Below are 27,359 nucleotides of genomic sequence, written 5' to 3'. Positions count from 1 at the left end.
GAAGGTTAATTTTGGATCTCGAATGTTTGGAGCTAATAATGAGGTATTCCATACAGTTTAAATCTAAGATTAGGTTTAGACTATTTATGGACACAAAAGCCTTGCAGACAATTGTTCATGGATTCATGAAAAAAATGTATTTTGATCATCAAAACTGTTTAAATTACAAATACAACAGACACTATAATTCCATGTATATAAAGAATATTGTTTATTAACCATTCCCACCATTTTATAATAAAAAATAGCACTTTAATTATATTTTATATTAGTATCAGGCTGATGTACACACAGACATCTCTTAAGATTATAAATAAATGGAAGACACATGTATTCTATCCTTCTATAGCTAACAAAAGGTTTTGTTGTCATGCAAAATATAAAGCCCCCTTTCTTAGAAAGAGAGAAGGCGGGGGAAACAAGTCGTTTTAAGTATTTTTGTTTAAGGTCTGTCATTGTTAAGTGTTGTGGTTTCGATCCCAAGCTTGTATACGATGAGGAATATGACCACCTGCCTAACCCTGTGTGTTTTTCTGGGTTCTCCAGTTACCTTCATATTATAAAAGCCCTGAAATACTGTTGAGTTGATGTTAAACCCAATTTCTCTTTCTCCATCAAAAGTAAACAATAACAATTAGTTTAACTAAATTATAATAATAACAAAAGTATATAATACCATCATGGATAAAATATATGGAGAGAGAGAGAAATGGGGTTTCACGTCCCATCAGCACAAACTAGGTAATTTCGGATTAACATATGGTTCAATTTTATTTCATTAATTCACTTGCTCGTAGGGGTCTTTAGCTGTGGGAGGAAACTGAAGGACCCGGAGAAAACCCACGAGGTTGGACAGGCGACCCTACTACTTGTCACGAACAAGCAAGGAATCGAAACCGCGCCACTTGACTCAACGACAGACCTTATGATCCACAGCGCACATGTTAACCATTCGGCCAACCAACCCCCCACTTAAATGGAATACAATCACTGGTTGTGATACAGCTTCTCTTGTGCTTTACTTCAAAACGATAAGAGAATACCTATCGAAACAACCAATTGCTAAATGATTCTCAAGGATTTCCATGATTTATATTAATTATGTTTTAATAAAATAACAGAAGTTTGTGTAGCTTTAGGGTAACTATATTGATGAATATATATAACACATTAACTCACAGGGAATAATTCTTTTTAATGCTAGGTTATGTCACACCCAGATTTATCTCTTCCTGTGTTTTTAAACTGGATGGGGGTTGGATGGCTGAATGGTTAGCGCGCGCTGTATCATAAAGCCTGTCATTGAGTCGACTGGCGTGGTTTCGAATCCTCGGTTGTACGTGACAAGGAGTAGGGTCGCCTGTCCAACCTCGTGGGTTTTCTCCAGGTCCTCTGGTTTCCTCCCACTGCTAAAGAGCCCTACGCGCAAGCGAATTATTGAAATAAAATTAACCATATGTTAGTCCCGAAATAACCTAGTTTGGTTCGAGTGGACGTTAAACCCCATTTCTCTCTCTCTCTTTAAACTGGATCAAGTACAACTGCTGTTGGAATTCATTAAAAGAGTAGGCTGTAGTGCTGCTGTCCTGGAGTGATTTCTCTCATAGCACACCTTATGGCTTTATGCCTGTCTTTATTAGCCCAGTCAGTGCAGAAAAGTAGGACGTTAAACTCCATTTCATTTCATTTCAGGAAAACTGGCTTTCAAAAGATATTTATAATACATGTCTGGCACAAAATTTACGTAGTATAGCATCACATGTAAATAATTAAAAAATTATTTATCAAAAATAGAAATCATTGTATATCAAATAACAATAACAACAAAATAAAAATCAATGATAATTTCTGTTGATTATTTGTGATTATCATGAATATTATACTAATACACATTTAAATTTTATTAGTATTCCAGAAAAGTCTTTTGTTATTTATTAATGATACATTATGTAAGATTTAGATAAAGAGCCGGCCATTCTTGCTAGAATAGTTCAAAAACAGACAGGACGGGGGCCTGACAAGGACAGCTGTCTAGTCGTTCGGATGGGAGGAAAAACCTTAGATCCCGTGTACACATTGGCATACACGTAAAAGATCCCTTGACAGTTGGAATTTGATATAAGAGTAGTCCGTAGATCCGCTGTCCGGGCAAAATTTCCCTCATAGCACACTGTATGGCGTATGCCCGTCTCCATTGGCCCAAGTTCGGAGCAAAACAATAGGACATTAAACCCCATTTCATTTCAAAATCAGATAATCTAAAATGAACGTATAGAAAATTTCATTCAAATTACTCTATTGTGAGCAAAGATATTAGCCTTTGAAGGTTTGAAAAGAAGTGTGCATTAATTGCAACCAGTGATGGCATCGAGAGTTGATTATGATCTTGACATGTTAATAATGTCTAATTAATAGTTTACATAACATTTAAAGGCTCAATACCACTCTTGTTGTAACTGAATAATATGTCCCAATCTTTATTCTGGTCAACAAATTGCACTATTTTACAATATTCCAATTAATTGATGATATAAATTTCATCTTAACACACCTAACTTAAAAAATTGGAAAAATTCAACTAAATGATTTGAAAAGCCTGACGTAAAGCTTTTCAAATGTGACTTGGATTTAAAAATATTTTTGAACCCTCTGGACAAGTAAAATAGGATTTAATGGATAATTTACACAACAGGTAGGACACTAACACATCTAGTACTTAGAATAAGGCTATTTTTTATTTTCTAGAGCTGTCAAGCCAGTAAAAGTGTTATTGTCCCTTTAAGGTCCACCAAAGAAAGCCCTGCAATAGGCAGATTTAGCTCTGTATGTTTAATATTATCTGGTGTTGAGTAAGTAAGATGGACTTGCAATGGGTTGAACCATGGACCTTATAATATATGGACTGGTTACGAGAAGCAATATCGCTAAATGCCTGCCGCGCGAGAAAACACAAGAGAAGTCAATAGCGATATTACTGAATGTCTTCGCTAATTAGCTATAATCACCCGTTTTCATCGTTATGTTTTGTGTCCTGAATTTACCAAAAACTGCTAAAATAAACTTTTGTTTGACAAGATAATTCATTAACTATAATTTCCGTTGCATATATGTATACATTTTATTTTAAACAACTTTGTAATTACCATCTTCAAAGTACACGTAGACCGCATCTCTGAAACGAAGACGTCACCATTGTTTGTTGTTATATGAACAATCGAAAACATACGTCAGGATTTTTACTTTCAATCAAAATCTATTTATTATTTCATATTTTTCTGACATAATTCTGATACACGTGAATCTAAGGCATTGTTTGGAAAAAAAATCATCGATTTTTAAAAAAGGGAAATACAATTAATTACTTCCTAAAAACAACGAAAATAACACTTTTAGACAATTTTATGAAAAAATATGTGATTTTATTTTTGCTTTCAATCAGTGAAACATTTATTTTTGGAATTAATGATCCCTTTCTCTATAAACTTTGATATCTTATCTACGGTACTGGGAAAAATTCTTATTTTTAAAACAAATATTAGCACTTTTAAAAATCATTTTGTTTTGTGATATTTTCAAGTACCAATGCATGTACTGCTCAACAATCATGAATAAACCTGTATTTGATTTGACCCAAATTACCCCACAGTTTTGCCCAGTTTCTTTAGATAGACTATAAAAGCGAGAAATTTTGTTTAAAATAAATTTAATTTTATTGGCATATTATTATTCAATAAAATATAAACATCCGATGGCTGGCAGATTTATTTATAGGTGTTGTAACCCATTATACTCATAATGGAGCAGTACGCATGCCAGGTAACTACAGATGCCGCAAAGGGACGTGTCTCAAATTACAGCGCGGCACACATCTCTGGTTAGGTTATTAAGCGGTTGCCAGTCCATGTATTATAAGGTCCATGGTTGAACTACCAAACAAAGGTCAAGAAAAAATGATGATAATGTGAAATTGTGAACAATTATAAAAACAGAATTCTTGGTAGCAGTGACATGCTCAAAGCACTAATCCTTAGCCGCTGAAATTTAGTTGCTGCCTTGACAAAATGCAATTCTAATCAAAGCATACTAAAGAATAAGGCCTTGATCTTCTGACAACTATTGTTGTTGTAATATTAAAAAATTAAGTTTATTGAATATATTTTTCATCCCAAACTTAATTTTTTAATATTTTGGACAGAAACGGTTGTAGACGTTTAAATTTCCAAACCAAGCACTGCTAAATTGCGTTGTAATTTCAAAACTTGAAAATCTCAAACCAAGCATTATTTCATAGATTTCTTTATATATTGTGTAATTAAAATGTTAAATAATTTAATAAAATGAGATTTTTATAATAAGCTGATTATAATATATGGTACAAAAATATATTCTATAATTTATTTCATTTTCAAGGTCTGTCTCCGATCCCACCAGCAAGATCGTAAACTTTATTTCCTACTTCCTTGGCCAATTTATCAACATTAACCTGAAAAAGAAGAGAATGGCAAAGTATTGTCATTGGTGATATATCAAATGATAATTGACATCTTGGCCTGATTAATGAGTATAATAAAGTAATTGAACCTCAGATGTAATAGGTGGTGTGGATGGCCGAATGGTTAGCACGTGTGCGCTGTATCGTAAGGTCTGTCATTGAGTCAACTGGTGTGGTTTTGATTTCCTGATTGTACATGACAAGGAGTAGGGTCGCCTGTCCAACCTCGTGGGTTTTCTCCGGCTCCTCCTGTTTCCTCCCACTGCTAAAGACCCCTACGCGTAAGCCAATAATTGAAATTAAATTAAACCATGTTAGTACCGAAATGACCTAGTTTGTGCTGAGTAGACCCCTCTCTCTCTCTCTCTCTCTCTCTCTCTCTCTCTCTCTCGCTGATGTAATAGTTAATGGGCACCTAATATGGAAATGAACAATCCTTTAAATACCTCATACAAGGGAGAGACTGAATACACTGAATGACCTGTGAACATCTGCCGCAATGTGGAAGGTTAGGAAAAGGGCCTCTTGCAGTAATGTAGGTCATATCGGGACTAACATATGGTTAAATTTTATTTCATTAATTCGTTTGCATATAGTGGTCTTTTAGCAGTGCGAGGAAGCCGGAGGACCCGGAGAAAATCCAAGAGGTTGGACAGACGGCCCTACTCCCTGTCACGTACAAGCGGGTAATCGAAACCACGCCAGTTGACAGACCTGATCATACAACGCGCAAACGTTATCCATACAGCCACCTACCCCCGCCCCCCCCCAAGACAAGTTTTAACTGAGAGCTAAAGACTATTTATGTTAACAGGCCTGGAAATAACGGATTTAGATGTACCTGACAAAATGGCAGGGGTTTTAGATGTACCTGACAAAATGGCAGGCACTAATGAAATAGTATGTGACATTTTCAACTTAGTGCTGGACATGTATTAATAATATCAATAAAAAAGAGAAATCAGTGCCAGACAAAATGACAAGGCACCAGAATCTGTGCCTGACACTGTCTGTGACAGGTGCCTTATTTCCAGGCTTGTTTATGTAGATTTGTTTTCCAGATGCTACAAGCATAATTTTTTGTGGAGTTTTGGTACTATAGAAATGGACATTTATTTTATTAAACCCCTGTTCAAATTCATGTACCTGTGTATCAGCCTCGGCATAAACTCGAACAACATCTTCTGTACCGGATGGTCGAACAAATGATCTGCCTTTTTTATATCCGGTTACTATGGTATCAATGGCTGCCTGTAAACCATCAGGCGTCACAACCTTTCTTTCTGCATCCGTTGTTGATATAACATTACGATCTTTTACCTACAGGTACAAAGAGAAATTGTCACATGTAGAACTGAGATGTGGACTATGCCTGAAGGATTAAACAAACATTATGCAAGAGCTAAATCTGCCTATTGCAGGTCTTTCTTTAGGCCTGAAATGTTATCTAAATCATTAATTAGACATTAGTTAACTTTTCCAGACCATAATCAACCCTCGATGCCATTGCTATCGGAATGGAATACATTTTTGGAAAAATAATTAAACCTTGTTTTTCATTGTACTGACTTTAGTAATGATGATCGAGGCCAGCCTAAAATTCAAAAGCTAATATCTCGGTTCAGAGTGGAGCAATTTGACTGAAATTTGCAGCATATTCTATTTACGTTATCTATTTTTTAACTATTATAGCGAGAACTGTGAGCTCTTTATCTACACTTTACTCACCTTAACCTTGAGTTGTCGATTTGGTAAATCTATATACTGTTTATTCCAATCAGACGGACTCCAATCTCGGGTTCGTAAAATAATCTCCACTAACAACATGTCTGATAACGCATCTCCAACCGTCTGCAGAAATAAAATATAACATATATATATAGATGTACATACAACAAGTCATTCTTGAAATGGGGACTTATATTGAAAAAGAAAAATCTGTGACTGAGCATGTTGAAGGATATGAGGGCATGAAGGACAATATTTGTTAAATTTTTAACCAACCTGATTAATGACATCTATAACAGTTGAAAGATGTTTTACGCCTTGTTTTTGATCACTTGTTAAACTATAAAAAACAAAAATATACATGTAAATTTAAACTAAGGGCTGCTATCACTGTAACCCAGGTATCGTTTAATCTTGTGTATCTAGCACTAATTTCTTTCACATTCGTTTAATATCAAATCTTTGTTTAAAAATTTGTAAAAATTGTTTAAAATCACCAAAAATCATCTAATTTGTACATGTGTCCAGTTTAAAGCTGACTGATTAATTTTGATAATGACTGTCCAATTTACAAGTTTTTAATTTCCTGATTACTGTTCAAAAATTAATCATTATACATCATTAATCAATTGGGTTGTTTATTTTTTAACAATGATTGAGAAATTAAACACTTGTAAATTGGACACTCATTATCAAAATTGAATGGTCATCTTTAAACTGGACAGAAGTACAAATTAAACGATTTATGGTGATTTTAAACAGTTTTTACAAATTTTTAAACAAAGATTTGATATTAAACGAATGTGAAAGAAATTAGTGCTAGATACACAAGATTAAACGATACCTGGGTTACAGTGCATATTTTTAGTTAAATAATTCTTTGGTGTAGGATGTTTAGCTGAAGGGAGGAACCAGTGATTACGTTTCTAGTGTAAGGAAAGATTTGTAATATAAGAATCTTCAATGAAAAAAATGGAATTAAACAGTTAGAAGGTTTAATGGATCCATGTGATTTAAAGCGGGGACACATGGATCCAAAATTTTCACAGTCTACAACAGAATACAATAATAATAAATAATAATAATAATAGCTTTATTTCCAAACAAGGGTCCACAGGGGACACGGTACAGAGCAAACAAAGAGAGAAAACCCAAATGACAGTCAAGTAAGAAAATATAATAGTATACATAGCTTCAACAGGGGAGATACACATATAAGTACCATATGCACTAAGGCTTCATGCCGAAAAAAAAAAACGGCTCATGAGAACATTATTATTAATCATGAAAGGGAGATAAATCCACTTAACTCTTAATGTTACAGATCAATATTAAGCATTACAGAACAGCTGTATTCATCCGCAAAAAAAAATAGTACCTAAAATTCATGTACATTATATAGGTTTAAACGTCAAATGAGGTCAAAGGAATAGAGACGTCTTTAATATATACTAAATATTCGTATCATCCCAAATCGACAATAAAACAGTGAGAAAAGGGAAAATCTAAGTAATGGCAATCTAATTAACATAAAATTTACGACATAATGGATTCTTCAATGTTTTGATGGTGATCATGAAGAAAATAGGCCTACATCTGTTCTAAGGAATCCGATAAGATTTTCAAAAAAAAGATCAGTAGAATTATAGATTGTTATTCCACAAAGTCGAAAGGTATGTTAGATTTTTCATTCAGTCAAGTTAGAGCGAGTTTATTGCCGTACTTTGAGCTCCAAACCCGATAGAAATGAAGGCGGAAGTGGCCATAATAGTTTTACAGATCACTACGTGATGGCGCTCCTGCATCGCGACAAACGGGGCCTATTTGTCAAGAGAAATAACATAAAGTTAGACCCTACACCTTGTCACATAGAAGATTAGACTGATGACCCTACACCTTGTCACATAGAAGATTAGACAGACAACCCTACAACTTGTTACATACAAGCCTGCCACTGAAATATGGTGAAGTCCAGACAACCCTACAACTTGTTACATACAAGCCTGCCACTGAAATATGGTGAAGTCCAGACAACCCTACAACTTGTTACATACAAGCCTGCCACTGAAATATGGTGAAGTCCAGACAACCCTACAACTTGTTACATACAAGCCTGACACTGAAATATGGTGAAATCAATAACCAAAAGAACAATCTCCCAAATTATTTATATACATCTTAAAGAATTATCTCCCAGAATTCAGACAAAATGGGGATGCACGATTGTCAGTCCGGAACGTCTCACATTGACAGAATTGCAATCGAGTGACGTGGAATACAGTTCTGTCACTGTTCCATCAGTCCCCCTCCGTTCACTCGATTGTCAGAATTTTGGGGATTAAAAGAATTTAATTCTGGAACGATCAATCGAGTATCCTCTTACTTTAAAACTCAAGGGAGTTAACTACGCAATTTGCTATTGACCAAAAAGATCAAATATTTTTACCTGGAATTCTCGCCGGCACTGTCTGCAATTCTCTTCAAAGCATCATCACTAAATAATACCTGACATAAAGAAAATATAACACATTGAAGCCAATAATCGAAGCCAACACAAACCAGGTCATATGGCACAATTTTGTTTCAATAATTTGCTTACATGTAGGGATGTATACACAAGACGATGTTGTCTTTAATCACTGACTATTTATTACAAATTTCGAAACCTAATTAAATTCTCGGATTATCCACTGCCCACGTCTTTTTCCATGATTTTTATCTCAGAAAGTGTTGTACGTCTAACTCTTCATAAAGTTTACCAACATGTACACCAAGCACTCAATCTTTGCTTGCAACCTTAGATGTCATGCGAGCAGGTATTCCTAATCGCCACACTGTCGATTAGGGGAACCCTTACATTTTTGTCCTGTATACACTCCATGAGTGTTTTTCAGGGAATCCAGTATTGGATATCTCTACTTTCCATATATACCAAAAATGTCATACTTTTATTGAAAATAACCACCCGATAAATACTTTTCTGGGAACCTATCTTTAAGAGTCCTGTCCAATTTAATACTCTTATTAAGTATTTAGCTACCTATATCCATCATTCTTTAATGGCAATTGGTGAGAGCTATTTATTTTGAAAATATCAGTAGCCCAAGATTTATAGTAAATTTTCTTGTCGGCAAGTAGGAGGTTATTCTCATCCCGTGTCTATCAACCATTTTACCACCTTGACCATACTTATATTATTCCAGTCATATTCTGATTACCACTTGTTTTAAAACACAGTGGACAAGAGGTTGATGGACAGGATTCTAGATTTTAATGTTCATCGGTTTTATGTGACTATAAACTTTGAAATTAAAATATTTTGCACGATAAACATCCCAAAGTCCTCCCGTTAAAACCCCCAAAAAGGTTCTACTTACTGTTCCATGACCATTAGCTTCAAAATAAACACCAATATCGAAATCTTGAGCCTTGTGATGTAAATGTTTAACTCCTGTTGGTACACATGCCACCGGAACTTTCTATAAATAAAAGAAATTATCACTTTAAAGAGACAATATTGTAAATTGTAAAAAAATATATGGTAGTTAAAAATACAGGATTGCGCTAGTATGTGTTACCAGAAAAGAGCTTTGCTCAGGCACCGAGCTTCACGCGATGCTTTAGAGCTTCACTTAAACATACAATATGCACAAGCTCGATCTGCCTATTGCAGGCCTTTCTTTAGGCTGAAATGTTATTTAAATTATTGATTAGACATTAATTAACTTATCGAGACCATAATTAACTCTCGATGTCATCGATAGCCTGCGATATTTAACAGATTGGAATACATTTTTTGAAAAATAATAAAACATAAAATTGGATAATCGAGACTATGTTTTTATCGTACCGACTTTAGTAATCATGATCAAGCTTTGCCTAAAATTCTTAAGCTAATATTTTGGTTCAGAGTGGAGCAATTTGACTCAAATTTTCAAAATATTTTATTTACGTTATCTATTTTTCAACTATTACAGCGAGAACTGTCAATCTCCCATAATTCCCCTTTAATATCATCAGAACATAATGAAAATAATAATTACCAGTGTATCTGTGATATATTCTGTAGAACTACCATTAGCATAGGCTGTTTGAACTAATCCTAGTTTTAAATTGATTCCACTTCTAGCTACAAGCTCTTGTAAATACCCTGCTACCTGAAAAACATGAAATGAAATGAAATTACATTAAACATCCTACTGTTCTACTTGGACTGGGCTAATGAAGATGGGAATATGTCATATAGTGTGCTATGAGCAACAACTATACACTATACATTGTCCTATACCTGGCACTCCGTCCTGCACCACTGACAAGGGAGAACATACCCGAAAAATACTGAAGAACTTTCTCAGTCAACAGCAGGATCGAACAACTCCAGGTTAGCGAGGCAATATCTTACTCTCTGAGCCACTGTGGCTCCCTCTGAGAAACATATAAGATATAGAACATCTCTGTCTCAGTGGTGCAGGACAGAGGGCCTCACAAGGAACAACATCTAGTCATTTGGATGAGACAAAAAAAAAATAAGTCCTGTGTGTTAAATCTTGATGGGACACAATGGATTTCAATTTAGGGAACAAATAGGCTTGAATTATAACATAAGTTGACTAGAATGTGACTATACTTTATTAGAGTAGGCTGTAGCGCTGCTGTTCCTCATGGCACAATACATTGTGTATTCTCATATTCTTTAACCTGGTTGGTGCAGAAAAGTAGAACTTTAGACCTCATATCATTTATTTACAATTGAATATTGGTTAAAACATCGGTAAAAATTGTCAACTGTATGATAAATGCTGATGTGCACCGGTATCAAATTTGTAAATGATATTTTTATGTTTTATGAAACAGTTGTTAAAGCACTATAACTCTGTGTATTGCGAATTAAATGTGATAACAGTTCAATAATTAAATATCGGGGTGTTTGACCCTCTTCTCACCCCTACTGGAATATTCTGGCATCATCTGTAATATATTGTGCATATCTAAAATAGTATCGGCACACTTGTTTGACTAAGTTGACCAAATATGTTGACAGGCAAATTCTATATCAATTTTATGGCCTGAACTTAAAGAGAGAAAGACAGAAATGAGGTTTAACGTCGACTCGACACAAACTAGGTCATTTCGGGACTAACACATGGATCAATTTTATTTCAATAATTTGCTTGCGCGTAGGGGTCTTTAGCAGTTGGAGGAAACCGGAGGACCCGGAGAAAACCCATGAGGTTAGACAGGTGACCCTATACCTTGGCACGAGCAAGCGGGAACTCGAAACCCCGCCAGTTGACTCAATGACAGACCGTATGATACTGTGCACACATGCTAACCATTCGGCCATCCAACCCCCACTAAAGAGCACATAAAATAACCAGACTTAATCTATATGTACAGTGTTTATTATATACTGACAATAATTAAATTCAAATCCATTGATAATTAATTGAGACATATATAGACCACAATGTAAAGTGTCTATAGTAAACAATAGTTTGAAATCGGCAATACTATATACCGGAAAACACCGAAAAACACCGGAAAACTACTGGACAACACCAGAAAACTACCGGAAAACACCATTTTATACTGAATACCGGAAAACACTGGGAAAACACTAAATACCGGAAAGCACACTAAATACCGGAAAATAGCCCTTCTCCGGGTTACCTATTTAGGGTGTTTTCCAGTATTTAGTGTGTTTTCCGGTATTAAGTGTGTTTTCCGGTATTTAGTGTGTTTTCCGGTATTTAGTGTTTTTCCGGTGTTTTCCGGTATTCAGTATAACATGGTGTTTTCCGGCAGTTTCCCAGGTTGTTTTCTGGTTGTTTTCCGGTATATAGTATAGCCCGTTTGAAGTACATATAATTTTGTTTGGTCATTTTATGTGCTCTTTAATGTCAGTTATAAAGTTTAAGCTCACCAGAGTTGCTATCTTATCGCCATCCAATAAATTAAACTTTCCATCTGAAAATATCAACAATATCTACATAGTCTCTAATGATGCAACTTTCAAAGCTTTTTGTCTGATCAAATTGATTTCCTCTGATCTAATACAGAGAAAAATTGGGTTTAGCATCCACTTGACACAAACTAGACCATTTCAGAACTAACATATGGTTGGATTTATATTTCAATAATTTGGTGGCTAAGTGAGTAAGACGCTGGCTCGCTAGCCTGGAGGTCACAGGTTTGATCCCGGTGTTGGCCGAGAAAGTTCATCAGAATTTTCCAGCATGGTTTCCCCCTTGTCAGTGGTGCAAGACGGAGAGCCTGACACAGACAGATGTCTAGTTGTCTGGGTAAAATTTCCCAGGCGGAGCAGAACATTTAAACCCCATTTCATTTCTTTTTTTCTTTAGCAGTGGAAGAAAATCGGAGGACGCATAGAAAACTCACAAGGTTGGACAGGTGACCCTACTCCTTGTCACGTACAAGCTGATAATCGAAGCCATGCCAGTTTACTCAATGACAGACCTTTTGATCTTAAGCACATGTGACACCATTAGGCTACCCAAAACCCTTCCACTGTTTGTAAACCAAGGAATATAACTCTTATCATATACACTTGAAAATACAGATATACAATAGAATTTTATATCAGTAGATTCAGCCTGTGAATTACTTTAAGAACATACCTTGATCAATATAATAATAAACAATACGATCAGCATCACCATCAAATGATGCACATCGTATACCAGCTTCTACTTTCATATCTATAATAAAATAATGATCATGATAATCATAGCAGTTTAGATCATCACATACAGAGCCTTACTTATGTATATACAGGTCACAATTCTATGGAATACAATTACTGCTTATTACTGAGCAGCGTTTACACTAGGCTTCTCTAGTCATAAATCAAGCAATAATATGCATGTACACAACAATACTTGGTTAATGCTGACCAACCAGAGACACGCTACTAATTTAGTAAAAGCTGTGATTGTATTCCATTCCATAGAATTCAGACCTGTATATTCCAGTACAATTACTAAATGCCATTGAAACAATTTATCTATGGTAGGGGAGCCATACGTTAAAATGGAAAACTGATCTAAATTATTATATATAGGCAACATATAATATATTTTATGTAAACGTTTTAATTTTTATAATGTTTTTAAACATTAAAACATGCCAGCTCTTCATCTAACCTCCCATAATGTATCTTTAAGTCTGAGAAAGCTTTGTGGTCAGGGCCTGTAGTTATATTCTACACAAAAATAAAGAGATTAACTCTTTAAACATAAGGGTAAGTCAGCTGTGTAGGTTGGCTGGCAGTGGATTGAAATTTGAAAACCTTTGATTTCAGATCTGTTATCTCAATGATCGAGCACTACACTGCAGTTGTTTGATCTACAGATCTTTGAATTACTGAGACAGAGAGAGAGTTTAACACCCTCTAGACACAAACCAGGTCATTTCGGGACTAACATATGGTTCAATTTTTTTGCAATATTATGCTTGCAAGCCGGGGTCTTTAGCAGTGGGAGGAAACTGGAGTACCCGGAGAAAACCCATGAGGTTGAACAGGCAACCTTACTGCATTGATAATCATTTGCCATGTTCTCCAATTTTAAAACACGCCTATAAAGTACTCACAACAGAATAATCAGTTATGCTCAAGGAACAAAGCTCATCAATAGATACTTACCAACAGGTAATTTCTGTTGAACTTTCACGTAATCTGCTCCACACTAAAAATATGAACATAATAACAGTTTATGTTTAAAACTAAGCTTCATTTACAAAATACCTGCACATGTGAGCATGATGTGGGAATAAATTTGCAAAACTTAATGCTCTTGAAGGATAAAATTATGTATACAGTCCAAAACATCATTGCCTCAAAACGTTACTGATGTACCAAAACTTGAACGTGTGAAGTTAAACTAGAAGTCAATATAAACAGATTCTTTTATCTGAATTGTGAATTTGGAACAGATTCCCAAACTTTTGTCAGTATTAACCGAGTTTCACACATTTTCTGAAGATTTCTCTTCTATTTTATTGTAGCTGTAGACATTCTGAAATCAGTAAAATGAACCTGTACGTTTAATCTAAAATGGCAAGAAAATACCTGGTAATTGAGTCTTCCTTCACTTCCATCATTGAAGACTTGTACATCTAGAAGATCACTAAGATGAGACAATAGAGATCGTAATTTAGGGGCGCCCACACCATTAGCAGCATCCACGTATAATTTCCTTGAGTAGTTTTTACATGGTGTTGGTTCTTGCTGTAAGAATATAGCCATAACAATTCTCGTCAAATAATCACCGTTAATCTATTTGTTAGGGTTAATGATAAATAATGACTAGATATAGACTTTATTATTGGCAATTATCAATCAGTTAAAACCATTAATCCAAGACGATTCAATTGTTTAGTATTAATCACTGATACGTTCAGGATTATCAGCAAGTTAATTGAATTATAGTATGCCGCTACGTGCTTGTGATTGACACTCAACATAACATGGTTAATCCAGGAAAAATATGATTAGAGTTTTAAGATGATTTTTTTTTGCCACTTCTACAAAAGAATCAGCAGTACCTCAAAACTTTATCACCAAAAACAAAATTCAATCGCCACTTTCATTATATTATCGCAAATTGCGACTCTGGCGCCCGAAAGTGTGAGCCCTACTCATAAATGAGATCTATCATTTCAGTATGACAACAGTTCAATTAGTCTTACTTTAAGGCAGGACACTACCTAAGAATTTTACATTGATAACAGAAACTTGCCATTTAGTGTAATATTAGTATATGATGTCCCAAATCAGATTTGATAATTTGAGCGCAAAATGTTTATTTGTTGCCATGGAAATAGTGGCCATATTGGATTTTTTTATATATTCACGGTGGCTATGTTAGGAAATCAAAATCTTCAACAATTTTATTGAAACAAACTATTTGTGATTTGGAATAACATATAGAGGCATTAAAGAGTGCAATAAGGCATAAATTTTACTATTTGAATGTTAATAAAGAACATTTTGCATCCCACATAAAACAAGTGGGTGTGGCCGAACACACTACTAAAAAGATTTTGTACAATAAAATGTCCAAATGTATAACAAACACTTTGAAAATCACCTTATTGCAAACAGTAGCTATAGTACTAATCGTATTCCAAAGAAGAGACCATTATCTCTCATAGATTTTGAGAATTTGATTTTCTAAGACCTGATATGGGTGAAAAATTGAGTACGGAAAAAGCAAGTTAAAAGTTAAAAGTTTGATTTACCTATATAAATGACTAAATATTTAACACTATATATATATAAAGGCTGGACACGACTTGAAAAATCAACAAATTTTAACTATTTTCGGCAATTTTAGATATTTTGTTAACATTTACTTGTTGTATGTACATGTATAGTAAGCATGATATATATTAACATTATCAATGTGGACAGATTACAGGAAGGATAATTAATGCTCATGAGGCCAACACTCTTTTTGGCTGATCTATCAATCTAATTGAATCCATGCCAGGGTTATTATTCTTTTCTTCCATGTAATTAAATGTCAATTTGAGTACAATTTAGCGTTCATTAAGGCGGTAAGAAATTAGTTATAGTGTTAATCTGATTCAAATACAGATCTATATTTCGTTTCGTTTTTTTATACTTTCGATGGCCTACACTACATGAAGATCTGACCGGTTGTAGTGGAAGGTCGTGTCATAGGTCATACGAGCGGCTTTTGACCCTATGACGTCAGACATTTGATTAATCAATCAGCATTGATGTTTCTAGTGGGTTACCCACAGTTCCGTGCACCTCACAACAAAAACTCGCCGTAACAGACCATTTCATTGGCTAATCCATCACACCATCCAGAATGCAGGTTATATAACAACCCTTCCAGATCCTAGTGTAGTAAAGACAAGTAAAATGAAATTTTGAACAATAAAAAAAGAAACGAAATAGGATCTGTGTTTTAATCAGATTGTTATAGTGTAGTTGTTGGCTTACAAACCTGTTTAGATAAAGCTTGGAATGCAAGAGATAATTTATTGTAATATCCTTCTTCTGTTGGTTGACCGTATGCTCCATTAGTATTCGTACAAACAACCAGATAGTGCAACTGTGGGGTGCTTAACAATCCTGAAAATATAACATATCAATTAAATAATGCTCAACAGGAATAAATGAACTTTATCTATATCAAAAAATGTTAGCGCCTTTAATTGTGGTTAAAATGATATTATAAAAAATATCAAACAAACAAGACCCTGATTGGATTTAGTTTCAGAACAGTTTACTTTAAGAATTATCTAAAAGTGATCAGGACCTATTTGTTAAAACCCCATTGGCCATTTTAGCGTAATAGCAGTCTCTAATATTAATATCAGTCAAAAAAAAATGGTTACGCCCATCGCCATTTTGTTGGTCACAAAAATTTAATTGATATATTAAATTCCGCAGTTTGCAAAATCAACAGATGGTCAAAGTTTTCAAGTAAAATTCCTGTTTTGTTATGATGTACAGCCTGGCTATCACATAGTCTACTAAGAAATGAGAACTATAATTATGATAAATGTGTACTAACCAAAGTCATGATATTCTCCTCCTAATGCCACTATACCATCTTGCAATGATTGGGCTAATGGTATACTACTTGGTCTAAATATAAAAAATATCAGATTATGTACATCGATTTATCTGACAGCCAATACATGAAATTATCACAAGTCACACTTTATTCCATACACACTTCAATGTAAGCAAGTAAAATAGTTAACCTACAAATAAATCACTGGTGACGTGAAACATAACCATCTCTCAAATCATGAAACATAACACCTCTCAAATCATGAAATATAACACTCATCTCAAATCAATAAAATAATCAACCGTGGTTAATCAGATGCTGGGCTAATATCATTGGTTTAATATCTGATAACTGATATCTTTTACTTCTTTGTTAAACATACATTATGCAAGAGCTAAATCTGTCTATTGCAGGTCTTTCTTTAGGCCTGAAATGTTATCTAAATTATAAATTAGACATTAATTAACTTATCCAGACCATAATCAACTCTAGATGGCATCGCTAGCCTGCGATCTTAAGTGGATTGTGAGCCGATTTACTGCATAACTTTCCTTCTCGATTAAACGATTAAATAGATAATCGAGACTATGCTGTTTATCGTACTGATTTTAGTAATGATGACCGAGGCTAGGCAGAAATTTCATTTGCTTAGTTTGCGGTTCATAGTGGATCAATTTGAATGAAATTTTCAGCAAATTGCCTTTACGTTATCTAGTTTTTAACTATTATAGTGAGAACTGCCAACTTTCAACTTCTAGATGTTGTTTTTAATCAGATTAGAATATGGAAGCATGCATTCATTTAATTTATATACATGTACTCATTTATGTTGATACATATGATTTACCATTTGGAGAGAGAGAAGAATCAATGTTTTAAATGAAGCATGTTTTGAGCAGCACTGGTAACTGATTCTGTATTAAACCAAATATTTAAAGAAATACATAGGCACTCTACCTTGTATCTTTACCATAAATAACTTTTGCTGTAACGTCAGGGTTTTTAACTTCAGCTGATAAAATGTTTCTTAAAACACCAACTATTTCATCATCCCTAAAACCAAATTATTTATATCAAAAGAAAAAAAAAACAGTTACCAGGAGAAGAATGGTTCAGTTTTTTTTCAATATGGCTTCCCCTTGTCAGTGGTGAAGTTTGGAGGGCCTAGCAAGGAACACTGTCTAGTTGTTCAGATGTAATAAAAAAAAAAAACGTCCTGTATACACATTGGTGTGCAAGTAAAAGAACCCTTAGCAGTTGAAATATGACAAAGAGTGTGCCCGTCTTCATTAGCCTGGTTGGTTCAGAAATGGAGAACGTTAAACCCCCATTGCATTTCTATGAGAATAAACTATGTCTACTATATGGAAATATCAAGTGACTTTTTAAAAAAAAAAAAAACAATATGTTTGACCTTCAGATTGTTTAATAGACTTTCCATCATAAAAAGTTAGGGCAAAATCTTTTTTGATATAATAAAAATGTAAACAATTTTGCTTTAGAATGACATTCTCTAATATATAATTTCTAAAAAGTTGGAGAAACAATAAGAAAATGGACTATATTTACAGTACCCTGCATACATATAATTTCTTTAGATGAGAAATGGGGTTTAAAGTCCCCTCGGCACAAGCTAGGTCATTCTGGACTAACTCATGGTTTAATTTTATTTCAATAATTTGCTTACACATAAGGGTCTTTAGCAGTGAGAGGAAATCGGAGGACATGGAAAAAACCATGGACAGCCGACACTAGTCCTCGTCATGCATACCACGCCACTTGACTCAATGATAGACCCTTTGATCTAACAAGTAAGATACCTGTATTACGTAGTATGACATTATCTTATATTAATTTTTTTTTTATTTAAAGTTAGAAGAACAATAAGAAAATGGATTATATTTACCCTGCATTAGCCAGCTGTGTAGCATATTTTTCCCAAATTGCAGGCATCATTTCTCCACGACAATCAACCAGTTTTACACCATTATCTTCTTCAGGATTGTGAGAGGCTGTTATCATTACTCCAATAGTTGCTATTAATAAATAGATTAGTGTTGGATTTTATCAAAATGGTCAAACCTCTTTCATTTGGGTAAAAAATGAATTTAATTATAAACAGGCATAATGCAAGAGCTAAATTCCCATTGCAGGTCTTTCTTTAGGCCTTATCAAATGTTATATAAATCATTAATTAGACATTAATTAACATGACAAGATCATAATCAACTCTTGATGCCATCAGATGGCTCAAATTTTAAATAGATTAGAACAGTTCGGCCATTTAATGATTTAATTTAAAAATGGATAATCAAGACTTTGTTTATTATCTGAACAGAAACAATGACATTCGTTCTTCTAATGTGACCTAATGTACGGTAGTTGTATAGTCACATCGAAACCTTGTAACAATACAAGCCAAATATGGCATCTTTGGAATGACATATAATGTACATTTATACAATAATCATAATGTGTGTATTACCTTTTCTGGACTTGGATGCAATGACAGCCAACAGTCCCATTCGGTAAATGACATGATCCAGTTGATCGGCACTGAAATATATATATATATATCAACCCAATTTTAAAATATTTGATTTATTCTATGTAGAATCCATATTTTCTTCCCTTCCTATAACATATCAATGATTTGAATAGGCCCCCACCCTACATCTATAATTTTACAAAATGACAATTACAAAACAAATTTCAAAGCCAAGAACTCAACTTGTGCTCACATTTATTTGTTCTTTAAAGGGCGTATGGCTCTTTTTTTTTAGAGCCTTGAAAAAGACAAAAAGGATTCTAAGAGCACATATTAATGTAATATGAACGTATTTAAAGTTATTTATATATTCGATTTTTGAAAAAAAATATATTGTAATTTCTAACGATTATGTTTGGAGAAATATGTGAACAGTTCAAACGGAACAGCAGTCGTTTACATCTGATTAGTGCATTCTACACATTTTTAAAATTATTATTTAGTTGTTTATGAATCAGTCTTTACTATAATATTACTTCCACATTGTGTTGTAGGGTATGTTTTTAATTGTTCATTACTAAATGGCACCTGACATCATAGGGTAGGCCTACACGACTTGTGTAGTGTACTGATTATAAAATGTTAATTCAAATTGTGTCTTAAATATTGGATATTAGGATCCTATAGTTTCACGGCAAGATAACAACTGATTAAAATTGATCAATATGGAATTCTAATTCGTGTTTTTAATTTCGAATATTTATTATGGAAAATATTGAATTAGAGACTTAGCCTAGCCCCTTTAATTTTTTTCAGACGGGGCAAAATAAATAGCTTGGATGTAATACCATTAGGCTATAACTCAACTGACAATTGGAGAGAAAGCTATAAGCTGTAAATATTTACGTCGAGTCAATACATACGTGTCAAATTCCATTCGATAAAGTTGAACCCATTTTGACTCGCTGTGTCAACAAATCATGTCGCCGGGTTCTAAATTCCGTACCACTGCTATATTTGCAAATAAAAAGATTGAGAGAATATTATATAAAGTTCTTGTTACTCACATGGTTCTGAAACCCGCTGTTCCATATTTTATTTGAATATTTTGCTTTCTTGGGTGTTTTTCAAGTCCTGTAGCAGCCGCTCTTTCCAAAAGCGCTTCCATCTTGCTTCCTGTTCAAAGTCGGGAATGTCAGGTATTTTTATTTTCGTTCAATAGTCAATCAATAAAATCCGACTGGATATCCAAATATAAAGACACAGACCTTTGGTATCTTTAATGACAGAAGAGTAAGAGATGAGATAACTCTTCGTCATCGCTCAAAGATAAGGACTCAGACTAATAATTATTTGCCCATTGACTTCAATGTTAAATTGGTGTAACATCACAGGCTGTATCTTTTTGCTCAACATTCCGTTGGTTCCAATCTCTATAGGCACAATGGGGACCCACAATTGGCAATCTCCTCAGCATAAATTTGTAGGGGGTTGACCGTTTAGATTTTTTTCGATACAATAATTGCTCCGCAGAAAGACATTTTACACACCTATCCCTCCGCTGTAATATCACCAGTATTACCCAAAACTGCTATAAAATTGCAAATTTGATCCCTTTTCTCCTATTCGAGACCAAAAAGTCAATCCAAAAATGCAGGAAGGGGGGAGAAAAAAATTAAAGGAAAAATTGTCTATTAATAACTCGCACTACATTCGTAGTCTTAGTCCTATATACCTCACATGTTCTTGCTGTTTGAACAAATCTGTTGTTATCTAATAAACAAACATATATGCAATACCCTGGCCAAAGAGTATGAAAATCCATGCATATAATACACTATAATACATCAGAAAACTGCGGAATTTCAGACAGAAATTTAAAAGCACATGAATTTTGAATTCCACACAACATTTTTTTTTTTGAACATAATTGCATTCTGTAAAAAGATGAGATAAACTCAATATAAATCAAACCCGGAAATACTTTAAAACAGTTATCATGATGCAATATTTAACTTTTTAACACTTTCATCGAAAACCACAAGGTTTTTCTCTGTTAACATAGTTTCAAGTGCCAATTTGTGGTCAAATCTAAGATGTTGAAACATGCAGTGCCTATCAATTTTAAAATATCTCCTATATAGCTGTATTTCCATAGAATAAGTAAGTTGAAATAATCTGATTATGTAACACTACAACAGCTTTTTCATCCCCACCCCCAGTTTGGAATCTGATAATTTAAAAGCACACGAATTTTGAATTCCACAGAACATTTTTATTTTTGAACATAAATGTATTCTGTAAAAAGATGAGATGAATTCAATATAAATCAAACCCGAAAATACTTTAAAACAGTAATCATGATGCAATATTAGACTTTTTAACACTTTCATCGAAAACCACACAGTTTTTCTCTGTTAACATAGTTTCAGGTGCCAAATTGTGGTCAGATCTAAAATGTTGAAACATGTAGTCTATGAATTTTAAAATATCTTCTATACAGCTGTATTTCCACAGGATAAGTAAGTTGAAATAATCTGATTATGTAACACTACAACAGTTTTATCATCCCCACCCCCCAGTGTTGAATCTGATACATAAGTGACCAATCATGGGTCTCCCTGTTCACTCTGGCCTGTCAAATGATTTACAAGGGTGATGGTGCCTACAACTTTCCTGACCAAGAGATATGCACAACCGTCAACACACAAGCCATTTATGTTATCTTCCAATATGAGAGGCCATGATAAACATATGGGGTGTCCTTTTCCGGCTGGGAAATGAAGTCATCACCAAAAAGCAAAGTTTACAGAGGTCCCCAGCTGGAACCTAACTTTTAGGTGTAGAGAAAGTGTGTTTCTTACTAGGAAAACCCGAACTTGTAAAAACTAGTAAATAACTGATAATATAAAAAAATGCTAATAAAAACAAAAGAAAAATTAATTTTTATTTAAATTTTCAGTTTTGATTTATTTCATGAATCGTTCTAGCAGGCCCGTAACTAGGGCCCCTGCAAAAAGTTTACCCCCCCCCCTTGAAAAAATTGTCGACCATAAAAACAACAGATATACATTGTCCGTCAATTTTACAGCACCCCTCAGAACACTTCACGCCCCCCCCCCTCCTCATTGCCCTGAGCTAGTTACGACCCTGCGTTCTGGGTTTTACGAATCTCCGACAAGAACGTTTTTTCGCCAAAATTGCCCGAATATTAAGGATGATTAAAATTTTAACAAAGCGGCGTATAATAACGGACAAGGAGGAACTGGTGTCATAATACATGTACATTGGATAAATCAATCATAAAATCGGCAGAAAAGAAAAAATGCGTGACAGATATGTCATGTAACTAATATCAAAAATTCAGTTCATTTGAATGAAATTTCAGGAAGAAATATGTGACTTATAAGAGCCATTGGATGTCCCCACAAATCATCTTTTTCCATTAATGAGCATGATACAATCTCAAAAAACAAGGACCAAGATACGAAATAAAGTTATTGACATGAAACAATAAAAGAAAGATCTATATACATGTTGCCCGAACATTGTGTTTTATGTAATAACATATATATATATATCTACCATATCCAAATACAAATATAGCTCTGAGGATTTTTCAAAATAAAAACTATTTGCATTATGATATGTATGAAGTCGTCTTGAATCAATCAATTTTGTGTTCTGGGTTAATTAGACGGGTGTTGGTTCATGACCTTCTATACCATACATGTCACCCGATTCATCATTCAAAGAATTAATTTAAATGACAACTAATCGTGAAGGTATAATCAACGACATACATTCAAAACAACTGCAGTTACTCCATGTCGCCATTACGTGGCTTTGTCAACATTTTAAGTATTCATAATTTTGTAAATGTTTTATGAAATCCTTACAATTTCGGCTTCAGTATGTAAAATATTCATATCAATAATAAATCGATTCTTGTCGGCTAATTTTTGCAATAAGTTGGGTGCTATTGTCCAAATAAAACCAAAACGCCCTTGTCGGTCCTTGTAGGTGATTAGTAGGCCCGTAAGTTTAGCTTAATTCATAAACCTATTAAAGTTTAAACGGGTCACAATTCGATGTGTGTGTGTGTGTGGTGGGGGGGGGGGTGCAGATTTGGGATGGCCTAGTGGTCTAGAGTGCCGCGCTTCACCTCTAGCTGACCGGTCACCTCTGTTTGAGGCTGTGGTTTCGATCCCTGTGAGGGTATGTGGCTTGGAAATAGGGGCGCCTTCTCAACCTCGTGGGTTTACTCCGGTTTCCTCCCACAAGAAAGAACCCTGCGCGTGCGCTGAGATAATAAAAAAAATGAAAAATAAGACTTGTCTGCGATATCACCTTCTGTGGAAGCGGACGTTAAACAACAACAATTCGATGGAATACAATTACTGCTTCTTATAATAAGCCATGTTTCGACTAGGCTTCTCAAGTCTTGATAATGATAAACAGTAATTGCATTCTATAGAATTATGACGTGTATTCCAGTTCAATTACTATTATCGAAATTATATCACACATAATTCTTTTTATTAGAATTCTATAAATATCAAATTACTTGGAGTTGGTTAGATGACAAAATCAGAAATAGATACACAACAAAAATGATACAAACTTAGAAAACAAAATACATATATGTGAAATGGTTCTATGATTGAAGGAATATCCCTTAAAAATAAATAAGTCTTCAACGTTCTTATACATATAATTAATAAAAACGCCGGATCAAGATCGGATATCATGAAGTAATTTATTTATCACCGACAAGGAAAGATATGTTATGGATATATTATATCCCTTAAAAATAAATAAGTCTTCAATTTTCTTATATGTATAATGAATACAAAAGCCGGATCAAGATCGAATATCATGAAGTAATTTATTTATCACCGACAAGGAAAGATATGTTATAGATATATATATTATACACTTAATGTCCAAAATATTTTAATAATTTTAATAACAGCGTGACAAAATTAAGTACATGAATGGGAAAGGGTTCTGTGTCTGAAAGTCCCTTAAAAATAAATGCGCTTTCAATTTTGTCTTAATAGTACAGACAGCGATAAAAGATCAACTAGCATGAAGTAAATAATTTATACTAATCAAACACAAAAACTGACAGGAGAGGTTTTTGTCAATCACACCCAAGCCATTGTATTTTAAAGTGATCGACCAGGACATAATGTCCGAAATGATTTCATAAAAACGTGACACATTTATGACAATTCAAATCGTGACAACCTGATTTAATTCGGACAAGACGGAACTATAGATTACACTGGATAACCTATTTGTATATCAGCTTTTGTTTTCACGATAAGTTGTAATTAAATTGATTTAGAAGTTTATTACTAATCCTTTTAATGCTTAATCAGATGATACGATTGCCACTATATGTGATGTAAAGGCGGTCTCTAACACCCGTTTAATTACATATACCCTAGGGGCCTGTTTCATGAAATTATAACTCAGATAAAATCCAAATTTTAATAATTTGATTGGGTAATATTAGATTGATTTTAGTGCTTAGCCAATCAAAATTGAAGTATCTACTATGATTGGATTTTATCTTTGTCTGCGATATCACCTCGGTGGAATCGGACGTTAAATAAAAGCTATTTCACACATAGTTAAGATTTCTTGTCTGCGATATCACCACGGTGGAAGCGGACGTAAAATACAAATAACTCACACACAGTTAAGATTTCGAGAAACAGGGCCCTGTACTCAAAATTGGTTTATTTATTTAAGATTGTTGCATTGAAGGAATAAAATGGGATTTAACATCCCACTTTTCTGCTTCAACCGGGCCAATGCATACAAACACCATGCAGTGTGCAATGAGTGAAATTATTTCAATGACAGCAATGGTTTCCAAATGACTAGCACTTTTTTCGAGCCCGCCAGGGTGTACACGAGACCTCGTTTTTTCGTCCCATCCGAACGACTATAGATGCTATTCTTAGCCAGTCCCCCGCACTGACAAGGAAATGAGATGGTTGCGATTTTTTATTTCCAAATATCTTCGTTAATATTTATCTGATATATTGCTTCTTATCTTAAAATTTATTTAATATCTTAATCCGTGTCTGTATCATCTAAAAAAAAAGATGGTTTGCTCAATTATCCATGGGGCTCTTACAACCCGCATATTTTCTTTAATTTTTATTCAATTGAACTTGATTTTTATATGAGTTACGTGACTTATCTATTTATCACACATTTATTCTTGTATGTGGGTTTTATAAATAGTTTATCTAATATAATCCATAGTTCCTCGTCGGTTTTACCCCACTTGACGATATTACGTCGCTGTCCATAATTTTTGACAGTGTTTTACGAAATTAATTCGACCTGGTTGCAATACACAATAATAAAAATTTGTCGATGTATAACCCATATTGTGTATTCTATATTCACACGTTCCATGATAATACGGAGTCGGTTCTCTTTTATTTTCTGCTATGATATATCGATGGGAGATACAGAGGGGTGTCGTGGCCATGGTCTTCAATAGTGATTTGGGGGGACCGGAGAAAACCCACCCACTGACTGCTTATACATGACTTACCACATACAAATGTAGGATGGGTACTACGACACCTCACATCAATAACCTATCGGTACAGACCCGCTGATAAGACAAGGTTTTATTGTTACATGAGATATCCATGGACAGTATAGAAAGTTTACAGTATACGCACGTGTGTAAGACCGCGGATATCAGCTCCACCCATCCCAACACACGCACTCCCCTACCCTGCAACCATCTGATATAATTTGATTATTAGATCAATAAAAAGGGCCCTGTAAACTAGAGCAATGATGACTACGCACAATCCCCTTTGCAATTCGATCTGTGATTTCTGCATTTTCACTTCCTCACGCATCGGGTCCACGTGAAATATTATTCGAATGACATTAGTTTTAATAGATATCGAATGACGGATATGCTAATACAAAATTAGAAACCCTTCAACACATATCCGCATTCGAATATTTGTGTGAACACTTAAAAAATACAGCCAGATTTCTTTTACGTAAATGACCGTATTTCATGAGTTATATCAATTGCGGACTGGTTCTTAGAACAGGGTGGGACTTAATTTTCACCTACTACTAGGTCGATCAGCCCAAATTATTTATTTAGTGTTTGTTTTTTCGGCAGTAGTTTTTATCTAGCTCAACGGCGCCTTTTTTTTATACCCATTATTTAACTGGCGTAGCGTCTTTTTATTGATAATATCTTAATGATATCATAATTTATGCAACTGTATTACAACACGACGTTTAAACAACATATTTTTTAAAAAAATATTCAAAATTCGATCGCTTCTTTTGATTAGAGTCTTTTGAAGCGTGAAAGATATTCTGAATTAAGAAAAAAATTGCTGTATCATGAAGATGCGCTGCGCATATAACTTTTATAATTAATCTTTGTTTCGAAACGTGGGGTTATTTTACCGTTGGTTATACGATATACCACAGTAAATTATTATCAATATTGAGACAACGTCCCTGTTAATTACAGGGTATTATAAGCCGTGAAATAAAAGCTTTTGTATTGCTGCTATCGTGACTTTATATATAGCACAATGTAAATAAAATATAAATAGTCTCTATCATCTGGTGATCAAACACCGTGAATTAATACACATCATTATTAGGACTGGATAAGTGAGACTCAGTCACAAAATGGAGGATTGGATTATGGCCGTGTTGTTCAACAGGCCAAAAGATCGAATGAAAAATACATTTTACGAGTGGATTTTAGTATTTCTATGTATTTATATATGTTCTATAGGATTTAGTGAATCGGCAGCTTCAAGTGGAAAGTGTCAACATGGAACATTTACGAACGGAACGTGTGTATGTATTTCAGGATGGGGTGATAAAAATTGTGATAAATGTTACGGGCGTGCAAGGTAATTTTATTAATACTATTATACTGTATTACTTCGATGTCAGACATTTTAAGTCAGAAAATCAATCAGTATTTTTAATTTTTCTTTTAGTCAGAACATCTATTAGTATTTTATCTTTAAATGGGCTTGACCATTTGGAT

General features: G+C 34.2%; 2 protein-coding genes across 2 annotated transcripts in view; one reads left to right on the top strand and one right to left on the bottom strand.

The window, feature by feature from the left end:
• Window positions 1-1,423: 1,423 nt before the first annotated feature.
• Window positions 1,424-20,517, bottom strand: LOC126816109 (phosphoacetylglucosamine mutase). Its single transcript, XM_050542312.2, has 17 exons — window positions 20,350-20,517; window positions 19,280-19,350; window positions 18,701-18,830; window positions 17,752-17,847; window positions 16,792-16,865; window positions 16,219-16,346; window positions 14,310-14,468; window positions 13,884-13,926; window positions 12,859-12,939; window positions 12,144-12,187; window positions 10,264-10,377; window positions 9,598-9,699; window positions 8,667-8,725; window positions 6,497-6,560; window positions 6,221-6,343; window positions 5,639-5,812; window positions 1,424-4,483 (listed from the first exon to the last, which is right to left on the bottom strand). Exons 1-17 carry the CDS (start codon window positions 20,448-20,450, stop codon window positions 4,406-4,408), a joined length of 1,641 nt encoding a protein of 546 aa, XP_050398269.1. The 5' UTR covers window positions 20,451-20,517; the 3' UTR covers window positions 1,424-4,405.
• Window positions 20,518-26,983: 6,466 nt separating this feature from the next.
• The window catches only part of LOC126815083 (attractin-like protein 1), a 33,492-nt gene continuing 33,116 nt past the window's right edge, over window positions 26,984-27,359 (top strand). The window contains exon 1 of the mRNA XM_056099330.1: window positions 26,984-27,219. Coding sequence (XP_055955305.1) covers window positions 26,990-27,219 — 230 coding nt within the window. The 5' untranslated portion in view covers window positions 26,984-26,989. The remainder of the gene's footprint in view (window positions 27,220-27,359) is intronic.

The sequence above is a fragment of the Patella vulgata genome, chromosome 3 (genome assembly GCF_932274485.2).
Source record: "Patella vulgata chromosome 3, xgPatVulg1.2, whole genome shotgun sequence".
NCBI lineage: Eukaryota > Metazoa > Mollusca > Gastropoda > Patellidae > Patella > Patella vulgata.
This window is presented reverse-complemented; position numbering and strand designations above follow the sequence as displayed.